Source organism: Danio aesculapii, chromosome 24 (assembly GCF_903798145.1).
Source record: "Danio aesculapii chromosome 24, fDanAes4.1, whole genome shotgun sequence".
In the NCBI taxonomy this organism is placed as follows: Eukaryota; Metazoa; Chordata; class Actinopteri; order Cypriniformes; family Danionidae; genus Danio; species Danio aesculapii.
The window spans coordinates 22,342,447-22,362,711 of record NC_079458.1 but is presented as its reverse complement, the minus strand read 5'-3'; the positions used below and the strand labels follow the sequence as shown (position 1 = coordinate 22,362,711).

The 20,265-nt window shown below is 34.5% G+C and overlaps 1 protein-coding gene across 4 annotated transcripts in view; it reads left to right on the top strand.

Annotated features, from left to right (window-relative positions):
- The window catches only part of sulf1 (sulfatase 1), a 73,127-nt gene that overhangs the window by 30,745 nt on the left and 22,117 nt on the right, over window positions 1-20,265 (top strand). For all 4 annotated transcript variants that reach the window (XM_056450259.1, XM_056450258.1, XM_056450260.1 and 1 more), the window contains exons 5-9: window positions 4,524-4,693; window positions 16,126-16,276; window positions 16,367-16,542; window positions 17,188-17,316; window positions 17,580-17,636. In XM_056450259.1, coding sequence (XP_056306234.1) covers window positions 4,524-4,693; window positions 16,126-16,276; window positions 16,367-16,542; window positions 17,188-17,316; window positions 17,580-17,636 — 683 coding nt within the window. The remainder of the gene's footprint in view (window positions 1-4,523; window positions 4,694-16,125; window positions 16,277-16,366; window positions 16,543-17,187; window positions 17,317-17,579; window positions 17,637-20,265) is intronic.

The following is a 20,265-nucleotide window of genomic DNA, read 5'->3' as shown; positions in this document are numbered from 1 at the left end:
GTGCCCGGTCACATAAGTTCACAGCCCTGTCAGCGAGCCAGAGGTGTCTTTTAAACTCAATTTTCAGTTTATGCTATGCTCAATTGTATGGTCTGTTCTCGACTAATTTCAGCCTTCTAATTGCATCTCAAATTTGGGTTGCTTGACTCCATGTGGAATGTGCTTAGATTAAAGGGGGACATGAGGAGATTCACCGGTGTCTTATGTATCACCAGGTGGTTAAATTGCATAAGAACTGGTAGACAAGAAGATGATGTCCTGAGGGGAAAGTGTCTTTTTTTTCAACTGTTGCTTTACTGATTTGACAGGGTGGACTGTACAGAATACTTCAGTATATATATCTGGATAAAATGTTGTATGTAATTTATGATTTTTTTAATTACGTTAATTAATTTTTTTACACAAAGTTGAGGTTTTGAAAATTCAAATAAAATAATAACAACAAGTCCCCAATTAGCATTGAACAATGCGTTTATTACAGTATTTAATAACCTTTGTTAAAGAATTGAGTTTATGCTGGGTTCAAATATATTCTTTTATTTAAGTATGTTTATTTAAATAAAAAAAAAAAAACTCAATGGGCTATATGCACACAGACTTTTAATTTTCAGCCAGGCAGCCCAAGGGCTTTCCATTTCAAAATTGTCACGTTTAAGATCTGATTTCTTTACAATCAGTGATCTTCACTGCCTGTTAGATATACTATATGAAGTGGGTCTCAGATCAGACAAAAAGCCTTGCATTAAATTACATTTTCGCCTGCCACATCTTTAAAATATGACAGTTTAATTTAATTCCAGTATTTTCAATGGAATTTCTGTGCTAGCCTGTTGCTACTGACTGTGCTAGTCTTTCATCTCATTTTACGCTTGAACAACTAAATGAATGCTTGAGTCTATTTACCTGAATGTATTGTAATTACAGTACGACATCGATGCTGTAAAAATAACCTTGTGAGTTTGAAAAGTCACATTAAGCTTTCACCGGAAGTTTATCGTTGGATTTTAAACTCTAGCTATGCATAGAACCCATTGTCAGATGATAGTTGTCTCAGCAACTTCCGGTTCATGCAGAGCTGAATTATAATCTAAACCATCAGTTTTTCAAAAAGCCATATTTGATCAAAGTCATTCTGTGCAGCATCTCAAGTAAATATATCTGGATTTAGGAATATTTGCATATTTATTATGGAAAAGGAATCAATACTTTCAGACATAGTCATGATTAATGCTCTCTATGGTTGGCTGTGAAGTGACATACCTTTTCACCTTTGTGCAAGACCAACAATATGAGCAAAGTGATAAAATCACAGTTTGAAAAGTTTAATTTGACATGGCCACCTTCCATCTCTAGTGTGTTTTGGAGCCGCTGTCAAAACAAGCTTTAGGATTCAGTCACTGATGTCTCTCAGGTATAGCATGTTTTTGGGGAATGTGGAATTTGTGCAGAGGTTTCATGGTTTTCTTGGAAGGATGAGCAAATAAATGTTTGGACCGTTACTCGGATGTCAATAACCTGCTTGTTGAATTGAATGAAGGTGTTAAGTTACCCACAAGTACAGGGGCACAAGAGGTTTCTACATGATGTATGGAGGAACTTTGTGGCAAAGTCTTCAAGTGGTTCCTGGAAACCCTTAAGCCCATCCTGTACTTAGGTTTTTATATGTGTGTGTTATCGTATCTGTACGCTCTAAAGATATTTTCATTCATCATTCATTCATTTTCTTTTCGGCTTAGTCCCTTTATTAATCAGGGGTTGCCACAGCTCCAACCCATCACTAGGAAACACCTATACACTCACATTTACACACATACACTACAGACAATTTAGCCTACCCAATTCACCTGTACCACATGTTTTTGGACTTGTGGGAGAAACCAGAGCACCCGGAGGAAACCCATGCAAACTCCACACAGAAATGCCAACTAACCCAGCCAAGGCTTAAACCAGCAACTTTCTTGCTGTGAGGCGATTGTGCTACCACTAAAGATGCTTAAATGACATAAAACAAGCAAGCTGGTATGAAGTGATTTCAAACTAAATTAGTTTAAAAAGACGTTTGCTCAGAGTTTCTTTCAGGAGTTTGAAGGAGCTTGCTTGAGCATTTTTTTACAACACCTTCAAACTGACATTGGTCCAAGGTGATATTTACTGTCTGGTGATGTTAAAAATGTCCCTGCTTAATTTTCTTTGTTCAGTCCTTCTTGGTCAGACTGTAGAGCTGCTTTATTGGTCATTGAAAGTGTGTTTAATACTATAAAAACACTTTATGTTCATCAATGACTTGGCATCAGCAAGTCGCCAAAGCTAGATTTTTGCATTTGAATTGTTTGTAGTCACTACAATGAAATAAACTGGAAATGAACGTGCCGTTTATAAGTTTTGCCACGGTTACAGCGAGTGTCCAAACTCTGGCATCTTCAACATACAAAAACTGAGTATTTGAAAATGCTAAAGAGCTTGTTTTAGTATAGAACCAATAGTGTTCCTTTTCAGTTTATATGCTCTGAAATTATGAAGTGCCCTGAAGTGTTCTCCAGCCTCCGGTGCCTAGACTGCAGCTCTACACAAGAAGTTTGGCAATAGGAGAAATGGTTGTGCCCAACAGAGCCTGGTTCTCTCAGGAATTTTTTCTTTTCTTCACTTCCGTCAATTGGTAAAGTTTGTCGCCACTGACTTGCTTGGTTGGGACTTGAGGAGCTTTGCATTGATGGATTTGCTCTTCAGTGTTTGGACTTTCAGCAGTGAAATTTAAACCACACTGAAATGAATTAAACTAAGCTTCAACTCTAAAAACTGAACTGACACATTTTCAATTGACTAGAACTTTTATGTTGAGCTGCTTTGACACAATCTACATTGTAAAAGCACTATAGAAATAAACTGAAATGCAAAGTTTAAAAAAAAAAAGGGGGCACAGGTGTCCACAATCACACTATAACTGATCTTCTGAACTATAACATGGTTAAAAACGAAAATGTACTCGTCTAAATGGCACCTAAGTAGAGCAAAAACAGTATGCAGATCTAAGGTGCAGTGGGAAAAACAGTCTAAAAGCATACAGCAATCAGCTAATGCTAATAAAAGACATTAATGTCCCACACTGTACACACACTCAAATGATTGCATAAACGTATACTGTGGGATTCTTGTTTAAAGTTTTAATCCAAAAAAAGTATTAAATAGGTAGCAGTGACAGATTTAGGCATGAGCAATATGGGCGATCACCCAGAGAGGCATCTTGCTGGGGCATTTGGACTAGAACCGCCTCTGGACTAGAACCGCCACTGATACTGTAGGTAGAGAAGAGCTATCATGGTCTAGAATAACATATTACAGCAGAAATCTGCTTTGTTAAAGTATGCCACATACTTCAAATTAGCTTTAGCCTTTTAGCCTTTTTTAGTCAAACGTAGGCTTAAGCACAACACATTTGCTAAAAAGGCACAGTTTGTGCCTTCTTTCACTCCAAGCAAACAAACTTTTAATGAATTAATCAGGTTAGGCACACTGAGAAGCCGCTTCACAGAAACATTCAGCGTGATGCAGAACAGTTTTCCAGCATAAACAAACATGCTGGTTCAATTAGTGGTACAACAGCGGCAGTGAAATGATTTGCTGTAAGGAACAAGGTCCACTGAGTACAGCTCTAAACAATAACTTCCACAAGTCTCACGCTCCCGCAGCTGGTGCTGCTGGTGGTAGCTGCACGCTATTAGCATTGGGGAAGGATGGGGGTGAAGACTTTCCCACTGTCAACCCAGACCAGGAGTGTTGCCGTCAAAGGGCTTACAGCTTCAGTATCACATGATTTTTGCCCCCAAGCCCAAGTGCACATTCCTGCTGCTGCCTCATAGCAGTCAGATTGAGACCCCAGTGTTGTCATAACAGGACTACGACCCTCTGTTCGCATTGAGTGAAGCTGTCAGCACTCTTGTCCTGCTCAAAACTTGAGTTGATACCATCATTGTATTAGTTTTTGTGCCTTGTGATTTAATATTTACGTAATTGTGTTGGCTTTCTGATTATTTTGAGAAATATCTATACTAGTTTCTAAACCAGTTAAAATGTAGTTATGACAAATGTCTTGTGTTATTGTAAAGATATGATGCATCATAATCCTTATTTAAAAAAGCAAAATGTATATGTGCATTTTTCACAATAGTATTTAATTAGATTTTAAGTAAATATTTAATGTTTAAATATATTTTCAGAACAAGAAAAGATTATTATTATATTAGATTATTATCATTATTGTTTACAATAATGAATTTATTTATGAATATGTTTTAGGAGATATTGCATGGGATATTTTATAAATTGAAAGTTTAAAATATCAGATGTTTATTTAATTTTATATAATTGTCATTGTATTCAATTACAAGGGACTTCTTGTTCTACCAATCTAAAAATACAAATGACTTTGTGCATGCATTTTAAATTATATTATGTATTAACAATATTTTTTTTCTAACAAATAAATTCAGTGCAGTAATGCATATTTATTATTCTACCACTTCCAGGACTACTTTACTGATCTGATCACCAATGACAGCATCAACTATTTCCGCATGTCCAAGCGCATGTTCCCGCACCGGCCAGTGATGATGGTGATCAGTCACGCGGCTCCTCATGGCCCAGAGGACTCAGCACCGCAATACTCTGAGTTCTTCCCAAATGCCTCCCAGCACATGTGAGTAGTGAATCTCTTCAAAGTTTGCAAAATATAAATAAAATGAGAATCAGGTGCATTTCCATCAAGTTATTAGAGAGGCTTATTTCAACCCACAGCTGATTAGGTATGTTGGTTTAAAGTCTGTGTGAAATCTAAATTTATAATGTGTTTTTTGCTAGCGCACATTGTTATTCTTTAGGTGAACAAGTTAATCAACTGTTATTGGTAATCTTCAATCAAAGTCTGACCATTTGCTTCCATGTTTGGAGTGGCCGTCATTCTCTGATGAGCTTTATGGCTCGTTTCCACTGACTGGTACGGTACGGTTCGGTTTGGTACGGGTCACCTTTATCAGGCTTGCGTTTCCACTAACAAGGGTACCCTTTTGGTGGGCGTGGTGTATGACAGAAAGTTTCAGTCGACGTCATTCTCGCTCGAGGAAATGTCTACAATAAAGCTGTACGGGTCACTCACGTGTCATATGAAAAGCACTTCTCACAAAACAGATGCTTTACACACATAAATACTTGTGTATAAATGTTTATTACTAACTTTTCAATGAACATCAGTTGATTATAACTGCAGATCAATGACAGTGCGAAACAGCCTACTGTAACGTCTGTAATTATATTAAATAACTAAATAAATGAACACATACTGTATAAACTCATACAGCCCCTTACAGTCTCCGATATGTTACCAACTACAGAAGAACACACACAACAGACATTTCGTCCGTATTTAGGTTCAAAACAACACAAAATATAGCCCACAGTCAGTGAAAACCTCTCATCTGTGTCTGTAATTTTCAGCAGCACATGTAGCCTCTGTTAGACAGTAATTCCGTCATTCCCGGTTCATATTAGTCCAAAAGGTGAAGATAATAAGTTAGTTATACTTGGCATTTTGTTCATGTTTGCTGAAAAATAATGTGCTCCTTTTTTCCGGCTTCTCCTTTGTTTCTTCACGCTTCACTCTCGCGTTTGTCAGTGTCCGACAGGATCGGGTTTCAAAAGCACGTCAATAATCAAGCGCAGGTTATTATCATCAGCTCAAGAAGTTTGTTATTTCAGATATAATGTTAGACGCGCACGAGCGCTAGCAAGAAAGCGAAACCGCTCGCGCCTCAGACTGGCTCGTAAAACACTAGGCGGCACAGGGTAAATCTGCTCTTCTTCTTGGCTTTGTGGCTGTTCATCCAGACGACGACAAGGTTTGTTTGAGCCCAGATCGACCATGGCTCATTATTATATGTATTTATAATTCCGCTGCAATCTCTCGCTGTGTATTTCAAACATAACGGTTTTTTTGTTTTCATTCTGGCTTGTTGCGTAAGCGACTGACGTATCTCTGTAAACCAATAGCGTTCAGCTGCGCGTGTGGCTCCGCCTTTTGGTACCCTTTCTCGTGTTTGGTACCCTTTCGAAAGGGTGCCGAAAAAGTCGTACGGTACGGTTCGGTTCGGTATGCTTTTTGACAGTGGAAACGGCCATAAAAACCTACCAAACCGAACCATACCGTACCGTACCACTCAGTGGAAATGGGCCATTAGCCACAATATTCTTAACCACACCCCTTTTACCATTAGATTACTATAAGAGAATGATGCGCAAAAAGAAAGCCCCGCCCACTACTCACTACCCACTACCCACTACAATAACTGCTGGGTTTAGGGGTAGGGTTGGGTGCCATGACTTGTTTTAAAAATCGTACATTTTCATAAGACTGGACCTGAATTCATCACTAAACTGCCAAAACGTAAAATACGTACGTTTCCTCGTGAAATCAGGGTGTTTTAGCTGAATGCAAAGATAAGTTGATATATTAATTTATGTAACCATGTACATGATTCTGCATATTTGACAGATTGCTTGCCTTTATTTTCTATATTGTATAAACTTATTGTACGTTATACTTTTATAATGGCCATTATTTACTATTAAAACTGATATTCACCAAAGAGACAGGACATGTTTCATATTTTTCAATGAAAATCAAAGGGAGGCAGTTATGTTATAGGCTCCGTTTTTGTTATAAAAATATGCATTCAGTGAAGAGGACAGTCATATAAATATGTAGCTACACAACTCCTCTACGTTTTGGTGTCTGTTAAGGTGCTAATATCAAAATAAAAATGATGTGAATGACGTTATAAAGTACACTTGCGTGTCCTCAGGAGTTTGTTTTCCATACCAAACTTGTAAAGTCTGAACCTACAAGGCAAGGATGCAAGACTGAACTATGTGCACTTAAAATTAAGTAAAAGCCCCAAACAGATTGGCGATTGTCTGCAGCCATGCCTCCATTTTCAGATGCCTCTATTTCCCCACCCACTCTTGCATAGAGCAGGAGTGTTTTTTACCTCTTCAGCGCTTCCAAACTCTAAGGGGTTGTGTGGACGGAAGCCGTAGCAAACGTTATGCATTTTAAAACTAAAACGTATTAGTGTAAATGGGGCCTTAGGAATGTTAACATCATTTTAAACATGTTAACATGGTGTTAACAGCATGATGATTTTTATCATTTGCCAGGTTTCTATCTTAACATCCCAAAAAGATCACAAAAAAGTAAATTAGGTACATTTGCATGGAATTGTTTGAGTGGTTGACATTTGTGTTGGTTACTTATAATGAAGGAACTGGAGCGACACCATCATAAGAAAACATACAATTGTTGCTTTAATGTTTGCTCTGACAAAAAAAATGTACTGTCCATCAACTATTATTTGCATAAACTCTTGTTAAGTACTTCTTTTTTTAAATTTGCCATTTACAACCTTAGTTTTTGTTTCAATGCTTCAAAATGCGAATTAAAACATTGCGATTACAACAGATCATGACTCCCAGAACATTCAGTCACTCTCTGTTATTGCTGAACTCGACTGAACCTCAAGCGTCTCTGTCCTACAGCCAAGCTCTGCTGGATTGTTGAGTCTAGATATTTTTATTGTTCTGTATGTATTTATAATAGGATATTTCTGGGGACACGCATTTCAGAAGAACAGTAGCCTTCCAAGAATATAATTTTCCTATAAATTTTAAACCATTGTAATTTGGCATGCAGGTAAATAGGAGTTTACGAATTTTTGTGGCCTCGTATATATTTGGATGCACCATTAAAAATAGACTCTTAAAGAGACAGTTCACCCCAAAATTCCTGTTAGGTTATGCTTACCCCCAGGGAATCCAAGACTTTTTTTTCCCTTAAGTAACATATAAGAGAAGTTTTATCCGAATCTGTGGTCACTAGTAATTCATAAAATATCTAGCAAGGGCTAGTGGCATTTTAAGAGTCAAAAAACCATATAGAGGCAAAATAATATTTAGACCTCATTGTTTCTGACAATACTTTGAGGTCTTGGATAAATAAAATGTGCAAGAAATTCTATATTTACATTCATTCATTAGTTTTCCATCGGCTTAGTCCCTTTATTCATCAGGGGTTGCCACAGCAGATTGAACTACCAACTTATCCAGCATATGTTTTACACAGTGGATGCCCACTTTAACCTATAGCGCATGTCTTTGGACTGTGGGGGTAACCATAGCACCTGGAGGAAACCCACGCCAACACGGGGAGAACATGCAAACTCCACGCAGAAATGTCAATTGACCCACCCGGGGCTCAAACCCGCGACCTTCTTGCTGTGAGGTGACAGTGCTAACCACTGAGCCACCATGTTGCCGATTTACAATATATATTAATATATTACAATATTTACAGTATGGTTCAATTTAATCTATAGCCTCAGCAAAAAGCTCCTCAGCACATATACATGACACAGGGACTTTTGCATTGTGAATTTTATTTCAGAGTGTCATTTACTGTTTCTTTGATTTAAATTGTACGAAATTATGACCCACACTAATGAGAACAATATTTTTATTATTGCAATTTTTTTTTACATTTGTTACTGGGCACAGACCCAAACGTTTTAGCTCAAAGCCTTCCTAGATGTGTAAAGCAATTCAGTCCCTACACCCACTTTTTAAAATCACTGGTTTTATTGTCGTCCTTATTCATTAACAACTTAATGACTCTTGTAATTGATTTTTGGCTAATGAACAATGACATCATTTAAACAGTGATTTTAACAAGTTTGAAAGTCTTTGAGTCAATACGTTTGTATCTTTTCCTAGTAATGAATGTAAAATAAAATTGAATAAAATAAGACCATGAAATGGATCACAATTTCTTACGTTTCAGTAATCTAATAGATAGGGCCAGACAGAATCTGTGGACATTTTTGGCTATTTTTGCGCAGAATTTTGTCAAATTTGTGTGGAATGATTTTGGGAGTATCGTGACTAAAAACGTAATATATGAAATATCTTACCTCTTTAATTTTTATTTAAAGTTTACAATGCAAATCCAATTAGACCCACTTATTTGGTAAACAAAGCAAGTCAATTTTTCAACAGAAAATATTACTTTACAAACTGTATTGTAAATAAATCAAATGAACACTTTCATATTTTTCATTCATTCGTTTTCTTTTTGGCTTAGTGCCTTTATTGATCTGGGGTCGCCACAGTGGAATGAACCACCAACTTATCCAGCATATGCTTTATGCAGCAGATGCCCTTCCAGCTGCAACCCATCTCTGGGAAACAATCATACACACTCATTCACTCATTCATACACTACGAACAATTTAGCTTACCCAATTCACCTGTACTGCATGTCTTTGGACTTGAGGGGGAAACCGGAACACCTGGAGGAAACCCACGCCACTGTCATACAAGTCAATATTTTTACTGAAATTAATTAATTAAAAAAACTGAATAAATATAAATTTACACACATTTACACAAGTAAATAAATTGACTCAACGATGGGCTAAAAATCTGTGGAAATTTGCTGGTTTCTGCATGCGCAGATTTTGTGTGGTCAATGCAAACAATTTAAATAGTTGTTAATTTGAATTTAATTGTAAAATTGGGCAGTATTCTTTGAAGTTGTTACTTCAAATGTTTTAAGTATATAAATGAACAATAGCATGCCCTCCCCCGAAAAACAGAAACAAAATAGGATAACAACAATAGCATCAATAGCATTTGTTAGTTTGCTTATTTTATATTAGTTTCTATTAGTGTATATTTGTTTATATATATATATATATATATATATATATATATATATATATATATATATATATATATATATATATATATATATATATATATTATAAAAAATAATAAAAATCCTGTCATCATTTACTCACCCTTAACTTGTTTCAAACATCTATGGGTTATGAGAAGATATTTTTTTAAATGTTGGCAACCTGTAACCTGTTGACTTTCATAGTTTTTTATGTTTTCTATATTGAAGTCAATTGTGAGGAACTCATAAAAGAAGAATGGAAGTCATAAAGGTTTGGGACCACTTGGGGGTTGGTAATAGTAAATCTTTATTTTTGGATGAACTATCCCTTTAAACAGAAAGACAAATGTAGACAAATTTATGGCTTAAAGAGTATTTATTTATTTATTTATTTATTTATTTATTATTTTACTAAAGATACAACAAATTCAGTTAAAATAAAAAACCAAAAATAAAAAAAATGATGGCTTAAACATTTACTAAAGATATACGCATATAATATATAATTAAATTAATAGCAAATTCTTTGTCAATTTTTTTAGTGAACTGTCTCTTTAAGAGATATCAGTGCACTGAAACGCACTTCACCCCTGACACTACCACCATGAAACTGAAGTGATTTATCATCCAAGTAAAGTTCTGGCACTTGACATGGGATGAGATGCTTCTATAATTCTTGCGCCAGTGCCAAAACCTTGATGGCTTCACTGCACTATCATCATTTCAATGGCTAAGATCCTATTCCACACATAGTTCAGTGGCAACAGGCCATCCGTCTCCAAGTCCTTAACATCCCAAGCATTTCGGGATCCCAGTCACACTTTTGTTCCCCAAGCCTATCCGTTTTTTTCTAAAGCTTGTCTTCCTACACAACTTTCTGACTCTTCTCATATCAATCATGCCTTTCACTATGTAGGTTTGGTTGAATGCATTGTTTTGGATGACTCTTTTGTGTTATTAATATCTTTTTAAGTGCATGGGCTGTGAATAGATCACACTTGGAGACAGCAAGGTTCACATGGGCTGGCAAGTCGCTCTGGTGCCGAAAGGGTTGCCTGGCAAGTTGTGCCAAAAGAAAGGGGAAGCAGATGGTAGGCACAGGTTTCATGCTGGAATGATGCAGCAGGGTTTCACACTCTTTTGGGGGTGTTAGTTATCAGCTGCATAAGCTGTTCGAAGTTTTCAATTAAACAAAGATTAGTAGCTTTCACAAGAAAATGTCGAACTCATGGATTCTATTTAAGATTTTTGACAGTTTATAGTTAGTTTTGAAGTCTAGCAGTGATTTCTCAGTGAAAAGTGTTTCTTTGGAAAACATTTTTTTGTCTTAAAATGAACATGAGCATACCCCCTAAAATTGGAACCAACTAAGCAGTAAATATAATGTAATTAATAGTCTGAAGTATTGTTTCACTCATAATTTGTTTTGAATACATCTGCTCAGTGATTAATGTAAATGTGTCCTGTCTGCTTGTTATTCATTCATTCATTCATTCATTCATTCGTTTTCTTTTCGGCTTAGTCTCTTTATTAATCAGGGGTCACCACTGCTGAATGAACCGCCAACTTATCCAGCATATGTTTTTACGCTGCGGATGCCCTCCCAGCCGCAACCCATACACACTCTTACATTCACACACATACACTACGGTCAGTAATATATAGTTTATTAAATTCACCTTTGGACCATGTTTGTTGTTGTTGTTTATTATTATTATTATTTTGTTTTTATTATTATTATTTTTAACCAAAGATGCAAGTAATTAAAACAGAAAGATATATTCTGTTTTATATTCTATATATATATATATATATATATATATATATATATATATATATATATATATATATATATATATATATATAATGTGTGTGTGTTTGTGTGTGTGTGTAAAGAATCTGATGGCTTAAAAATATTTTTCTATTTATATATACATATATATATATATATATATATATATATATATATATATATATATATATATATATATATATATATATATATATATATATGTATATATATATGTATATATATATATATATATATATGTGTGTGTATATATATATATATATATGTAAATATGTAAAGAATGTTATGGCTTAAATATTTTATAAATACTTTAAATCTAAATTAAATATTTAATATGTAGTTATTGCTTATTAAACTTATCAAAACATTTTATTTTGCCTTTTGTATTTTAGTTGAATTATAAAATATTAACAATGAAATTAAATAAAATGGACTGAATTAACACTTGAATAGACAGAATGCTTTATAGACTTAATACTTTAATTAATTTGCTGATAACACTTTACAATAAGGTTGCATTAGTTAATGTTAGTTAATGCATTTACTAACAGGAGCAAACAATGAACAATACATGTGTTACTGTATTTAATAATGTTTTTTTAACGTTAGTTAATGGTAATAAAGGTAACTTAATGGTAATTAACTCACATTGCAATGATAACAAGTGTGAATTCATATTTTAATAATGCATTAGTAAATGTTGAACTATGATTAATAAAGGCTGTACATGTATTGTTCATAATAAATACATTAACTAATGAAACCTTATAGTAAAGTGTGACCAATTTGCTTAATTCACTGTCATGCTTAAATGAAGCTGTAGTTGTTTTTTTTATTATTATTCTTGTTTGTAAGAAAGCATCGCATAACCCCATAAGCTTTCTAGTAGCAACTGATACAAATAAATCTAAAATGCATGAAGTCTGCATTGCCATAAAATAAATCAACTCTCAAAATGGATTGACCAAGAAAAGAAAGGCATTTTCATTGCTTTGTTTTAGTTTTTTTTTTAACCAAATAACATTGACAGACCAAGACTGACCACTCATAAAGAATGAAGCTTTTCCTGCATCCATCCTTCATCATGACACCCTGCACAAGAGTCTTTCAGCTGTGGAAAGAAGCCAAATGCAGTCAACAGGTGTCTATCTTAAAGCCGTAGCTCTACAAACAAGCCCACAGCCTCCTGTTTACCCAGCTTTTCATTCTCCACTTCAGATGCAAATGAGTTATAGCCCTGTCGATGCTGGACGTATTACAAACTTTATTTTGGGCCTGAAAGGCTGGGGAAGCTATTATTTTTCTTCTGCATGTGCCAACCCTCAAACGATTAAACGCTGCCAAGAAACCCTGAGACTCTCGGTATGGTGTGAGGAGCCCAAGAAAAACAGGCCAGCGAGGAGAATTAGTCAGTTTCCGTCGACTCGTGTTATTGACGCTTGTCAGGAATGTTATACGACAGTCAGTTTTAACAGCACCACAAGTGCTTGTGAAATGGCAGGTGACAGGTGCATGTATTCTTCGGTCACATGTTGTGACTGTTCATGCGGAACGTAAAGCTACAAAAGAAACCTGTATAGGCACTAAAGAAATCAAATGTTAGTCATTAAATAAAATAGAAAGTTAAATTGGAAAAATAATGAGCGTAACATTTAATAATATTTTAATTTGGTCATTTTGTATTTTGTCTTGTTTTGTGTTTTACTAAAGATATATAATATTAATCATTAAATAAAAAATGCAATTATAGATCAAATGAGGGCTTCAGAAACATTTGTTTGCATGCTCGCTTGTTTATTTTTTTAATTATGTTTTTATTTTTACTCATTCATTATATTAAAGATGTTAAGTATGGGATAATGTACATCTATTAACAACAGCCTGATATGAAGTGGAGAATAATAAACATAAGTAAAAATGCTGGGTTCCACATAATTCCTTCATGTTGCCTCAATTGCAATTTTTTTCAACTCCTTTTTTTTTTCAAATTGAAGTGGATTGAACATAAAATAATTAAATTGTCTCAAAAAAGTCTCAAGAATTTTGTTGTTTCAGCTCATTTTAAATAAGTAGTTTAAACAAGCACCAAACATATATTTTTCAATGTGGCCTGTGCACACTGAAATAATTTTCATGCGTGAATATCGCAGACCGTTATCATCTCGTGGTTTAAAAATGGGCGCCAATATGAGCGTGTAGACCGATGGGCAAAAGACCAGGTGTAAAAAAGCATTTAAAAATATGTGTATTTTAGTTGAGGTGGAGAAGGTCAAACAGACATTAAAAAGCTTTTACACAAGAAAAAAATAATAAGGGTGATTGTCAAAAGCATAAAGTTGCGCTGGGCCACCTTTTGGGGTATTTCTTTTAAGCACCATCTAATGTAGAGATCTGTGCGGGACTGAATTTTTAATCCTGCTTCTGCCAGGTTTTATTCTGCACCCGATTGCTCCTGCTATATATTCAGTCTTCGTTCACCCGCTGCCCAACCTGCCTCGTTTTTCGACCCGACCATTCCCGCTAAATTTAAATCTGGTTTCCAAAATATCAGATTAAAATCTGGCACTACCAAAAGAGAAAGCTAACAGATAAAAGTGCAGGATGTGCAAGGATTGTAGGCTAAATGTCAGTTTTGTTTGCCCCTTTGTGAGCTGGTGAGGCACTGACTCTTTCAAAGTCAGATTCACGAACATATTCTTAATATATTTGCCAACTACTGATTGTGTTTCATATATTATATCAGCATTATTTCTATACACATAGCAGGTACATATTGGGCCAAGGAAGAATGTAAAATGTATAGCGATTAAATATGCCTACCAAAAAACACCTATCTGGATGCTACAGACAGCCTATAACAAGCGACAGCAGAGCTCTCTATATCTCTTAAAAGCACTATATTGTTAGACCGCCCGCTCCCGTTCAAATTACACCAGAGTTACCGACCATTACCACGTTTTATTCTGAAATTTATTCCCGCGCCACAAGAAATCTGGTCAGGTGCAGACCTCTAATCTAATGTCAGGGAGTGATTTTTGCACATTTACTCGACTCATCAGCAGTGAAAATCAGTTGGATATGAATACCAAAAGACAACTCAAGTGAAAATCATCCCGTTGTGCACAAGCCTTAAAACTGAAAAGCTTTATTCTGCAAAGACAACTGCCTGGATGTACATTATCCTGCGTATTACATTATTACTTCATGACTACTTGCCACAAAAGTAAACAATTAGACACCACACACTGATCTGTAAGTATTTACTAACTCTTTCAAACATAAAACTGGCAGAAAAAAATGGCTAAATGCAGCCTACACTAACCTACAGACAAAATATAGCATCAAGCAGTCAAGAACAGCTGTGTGAAAGACAAACCTATAAATGTTGATATTAATGTACCTAAGATGATTTGGAGTACCCATATGAGCCTGCATTCACTATAAAAAATAAAAATGTAAAAAAAATTCATCCATGTTGTTCCAACATAAATAGACTAAGATAACTTAACAAATTAAGGTGAATTGAACTTAAAACAATTAAGTTATCCCAAAAAATCTCAAGAATTGTATGTCATTTTAAATAAGTAGTTTGAATAAACAGCTAAATATTTTTGGAATACCCTTCAGATTTCACAAACTGAAATTGCAAGTTGAAAATATAGAATCAATTTCACAGAAATGACCATACAATGCAAAAGTGTATACGCTCACATTTAAGGCTAACTGGTTTTTCAGACAATTTGGAAAAGGAATATTTACCAAAACTACAATAGACATGCCTTTTCCGAATTTACAAGTCACATGGTGCAAAAGTCACACATCGTTTTTTTTTGTTTTAAAATATGCTTGTGTGTCTGTTAGCTCTCTTGGACATGTTGCTTTGTAACTATTGTGCACTATAACTCACCTAATAATAAGTGACTTGCTTTTAATGCTTGTCTGATGCACATTCATTTTCCTTCGGATTAGTCTCTGATTTATCAGAGGTTGCCACAGCGGAATAAACCGCCAACTGTTCCAGCATATGTTTTACGCAGCGGGTGCCCTTCCAACCGCAACCCAGTGTGGGAAACATCCATACACTCGCATTCACACTCACTCACTACAGCTAATTTATCTTACTCAATTCACCTATAGCGCATGTATTTAGACTGTGGGAGAAACCAGAGCACCCAAAGAAAACGACTTTTCCAAAAGAAAAAATATTATAGGAAATACTGTGAAAATTTCCTTGCTCTGTTAAACATCATTTGGGAAATATTTTTTTTAAAAATCACAGAAGAACTAATAAATTTGACTTCAATTGTATATCTATCTATACTGGATGAGTTTTAGTCACATAGCACTTGGTTAATGCTCTTTTTGTAATCATTTTTATTGACATTTTAAAAATATTGCTAAAGTTTTGCGCAAATTTATTATGGAAATGCACCTGTTGACACTTGTCAACTTGACAACACAACAAGTGTTGCAACACAAAATGGCAGACAGGTGCATTTTTTTTTCTCACAGTTGCATGTTTTTCCTGTTTATCCAGAACTCCCAGTTATAACTATGCTCCTAACATGGATAAGCACTGGATTATGCAGTACACGGGCCCGATGAAGCCGATCCACATGGAGTTCACCAACTACCTGCACAGGAAAAGGCTCCAGACACTCATGTCTGTGGACGACTCTGTGGAGAAGGTCAGAGCTTTAGATTCTAGATTTTCAGCAGATTTTTTTTTTGTCATGTATGAGTTGGGAAGGAAATGCATGTTTGTTTTTGTATTGCAGGTATATAATGCTCTGGTGGACACTGGAGAGCTGGATAACACTTATATCATTTACACAGCTGATCACGGTTACCACATTGGCCAGTTCGGTCTGGTCAAAGGGAAGTCAATGCCATATGATTTTGACATCAGAGTGCCGTTTTTTGTCAGAGGTCCTAATGTGGAGCAAGGGGCAAGGTGAAATCTACTTTTCTCTTTCACTTTTTAAAATGATTTATACATCTACAATTTAATTATATAAATAAAACCATTTACAGTTGAAGTCAGAAATTTCTAAATTCTACTATTATTTATAATAATTTAAATGAATATTATTTAAATAAAATAGTAATTTTTAGATGAATTAACATTAATTGTATTATATCTTGTCAATTAAATCACAATCAAATTTCATTCAGTGTTTTTATATATTTATATTTCATATTTTATTTATATATATATATATATATATATATATATATATATATGTATGTGTTGTTTATGTATTTTATATATTTACTGATTTATTCGATTAAATAAAAACTGTTATATAAAAATGCTGTAAAAATATAATAACAATAGTTATTATATGTATTGTTATTAAAATAATTTTTTATAAAATATAGTAAAAGTATACTTATAGTAATTATAAAACTCATTTAAAAACAATAGCAATAATAATAAAAAAAAATTAATCTGTTTCAATCTGTATTTTTACAGATTGTATTGCTTTTATTTAAGATATATATTTTTTTATTTATTATGTTTAACTAAAATGATAATTAAACCCCTTTACAAAGTATTAACAACAGTTATTATAATCTATTTTGTATTATTCCAAAGGAACAACCATGTTGTGCTAAACATTGATCTGGCACCCACAATCCTGGACATAGCTGGCCTGGACACTCCGCCTGATATGGATGGAAAATCCATCCTGAAGCTTCTGGAGCAGGAAAAGACTGGCAACAGGTGAGCTAAATCCTCTCCATAAACAAGTCAATTTTGCTTTAATTCATTTCACTTGAGTTTAATGGTTTGTGCACATTTGGAGCTCATTTATAAAGAGTTTCTGGCAGGTAAAGAATGCTGGAAATGCTCTGCCACTCATGATGGCAGGTTATGTTGAGCAGATTAAGATGTCATAATTCAGGCCAAGCCAAACACTGGCTTACGGTATGCAAATGACACAAGGACTCGGAGAGAAATAAAATATTTGCGTTTTCATATTGCAGATTCAAACCCAACCGGAAACCCAAAGTCTGGAGGGACACATTCCTGGTGGAGCGGGGGTAAGGCAAACATTAGTCCCTCTCTTCTCAATCAGAGCATAAAATCACTGCAGAATGTGCGAAATACATTTGAATTGATTTACTGTATACGCGAGGCTCGCCGCAATCTCCATTCCAGAATTTCGCTGTAAAATCGCCAAAAGATAAGCTCAGAAGTACATGTTATGATTTTAGGATTGCATTGCACAAACATCCTCCTTCCTTCACGTGTCTCGGTTTGAGTTCACTTAAAAATGTGGGAAAATATTCTCATGCTGTAAAAAAAATTCAAGCAGCTTAAACTAATTATTTAGTAGCTAGTTTTAAAAAACAGATTTTAACTCCATTTCTCAATTCAGAATATAACACCTTTAAAAAATTGAATGATGTTGGCACAATTTGTGTATGTTAGTACAGTCGACAATTACCATTCTGATTGATTGAATTTGAAAATAACTATTCATTAACTGTGTATAGTATAATTTTAGTAGGTGTAATTGTCTTGCTTAATATGTTGTCTTAGCTAAGCCGAGGTGAAAATATTAGTCTAACAATGATGTTTTGATTTCAAATTATCATTAAAGCAATTGTTCAGCCAATAATAATAATTTGCTGTTAATTTACCCACCCTCAGGCCATCCAAGATGTAGGTGACTTTTTTTTGTTCAGCTGAAACTGTAGTCATTAGTGATTCATAAAATGCAAGCCAATGCTATCTAAACTTTGAGAATCATAAATAAATAAGTAAATATTACTATTACTAATACTTTTTATTACTACTATTATTATTATTATCATTATTATTATTGTTGTTGTTGTTGTTGTTGTTTAAAATTAATACCAAAACCTCTACTATTAGCTCTTTAGGGTTGGTACATAAAGAAGAAAAATAATAGTTCATATATGTAAATATATATGGTTTTATATATACACGCACATATATGTACACGTATATGTGTTAAAGTCAGAATTAATAGACCCCCTGAATTATTAGCCCCCTTGTTTATTTTTTTCCCCAATTTCTGTTTAACGGAAGGAAGATTTTTTTCAACACATTTCTAAACATAATAGTTTTAATAACTCCTCTCTAATGATGCCATAATGACAGTAAATAATATTTGACTAGATATTTTTCAAGACACTTCTATACAGCTTAAAGTGACATTTAAAGGCTTAACTAGGTTAATTAGGTTAACTAGGCAGCTTAGGGTAATTAGACAAGTAGTTTTTATAACGATGATTTGTTCTATAGACTATCGAAAAAAATTCGCTTAAAGAAGCTAATATATAAATTTTTGACCTTAAAATGTTTTCTAAAAAATTAAAAACTGCTTTTTTTACTTGCCAAAATAAAACATATTGACATATTGTGAAAATGTCCTTGCTCTGTTAAACATCATTTGGGAAATATTTAAAAGAGAAAAAAAAATTCAAAGAAGGGCTAATAATTCTGACTAACTGTGTATATATATTTATTCCATGGTCTGTTAAAATTCTTCCTTCTGATTGGCTGGAGTGTGTGCATTATTTTCTGACTAGTAGTTCCAGTCAGTTTTGATCACAGTTAGAAATAAATGCACTTCTCCTAAAGGTTAGTACTATACCAACTAGAATGTGCTGCACAGAAAGAAGTATTTTCACTGAATATTTACTGCAGTTGATTATCCCTTACATATAGAATGTTGCAAATAATGTTCAGTTTCTTGCACGGAACAATTCTTTAGATTCAGCTAAAAACCTTTTCTAAGGTTCTTATGAAGACTAAAGTCACCAACATATTGCTTTACTCTCCTGCAGACCATGCAACACATTTTCATTTTGAAGTTGATCCGTCAATTTAAAATAATCAGCAAATTGACACCATGATCAGACTTCTACCTTCTTTGATCACAATTGTTCTCAGGAGCTTAACTATTCAGTTGACAGCTCCAGACTCATTATCAGATATGTTTCAGTAACCCCACGACAGAAACAAATCCTTCCCTGGGGGAAATATATGATATTACCTGTGGTATCAGACTCGAACCTGATACGTGTGTGCCGCGTTTCACTTGATTTCCATGACTGATCTGAGGAATGTGGGTATGGGAGAGAGTTTACCCTATTTAAAGGGGTAATTCACCCAAAAATGTTAAATTCTGGCATTGTTTACTCACCTTTAACTTGTTTCAAACCTTTAGGACTTTCTTTCTTCACATATTTTGTACAAAGTTGGAAACCGTTGACTTCCATAGTATTTGTTTTACTTAATACTGGTGTCGATGCAAGTTTTGTTTATATAGCACTATTAAACACAACCAAGGATTGATCAATGTACTGCACAATATAAATCACAAAAAAAATAAATAAAAATGGTTACTAAAACAAAAACAAATAAAATAAAATTAGGTTTTCAACATAGATTTAAAGGGAACATAGTTTACCTCTTTTTTATGATTTAATAATAATATTATGGTTCTTCTAAGCGTGCCAGTTTAGGTTCAGTTCAAAACACAATTCAGATTTTTTAATTATAATGTGTTAAAAAGTGTCATGTTGGGGGCGTGTCCACAGTTCGCTGATTTATGGGTGTGTTGCTTCACATGTAAATTAGTTTCGGCTTCCCGCCAACATAACAAGGGGGCGGGGCCATGAGCTCACCCGCTCTGCA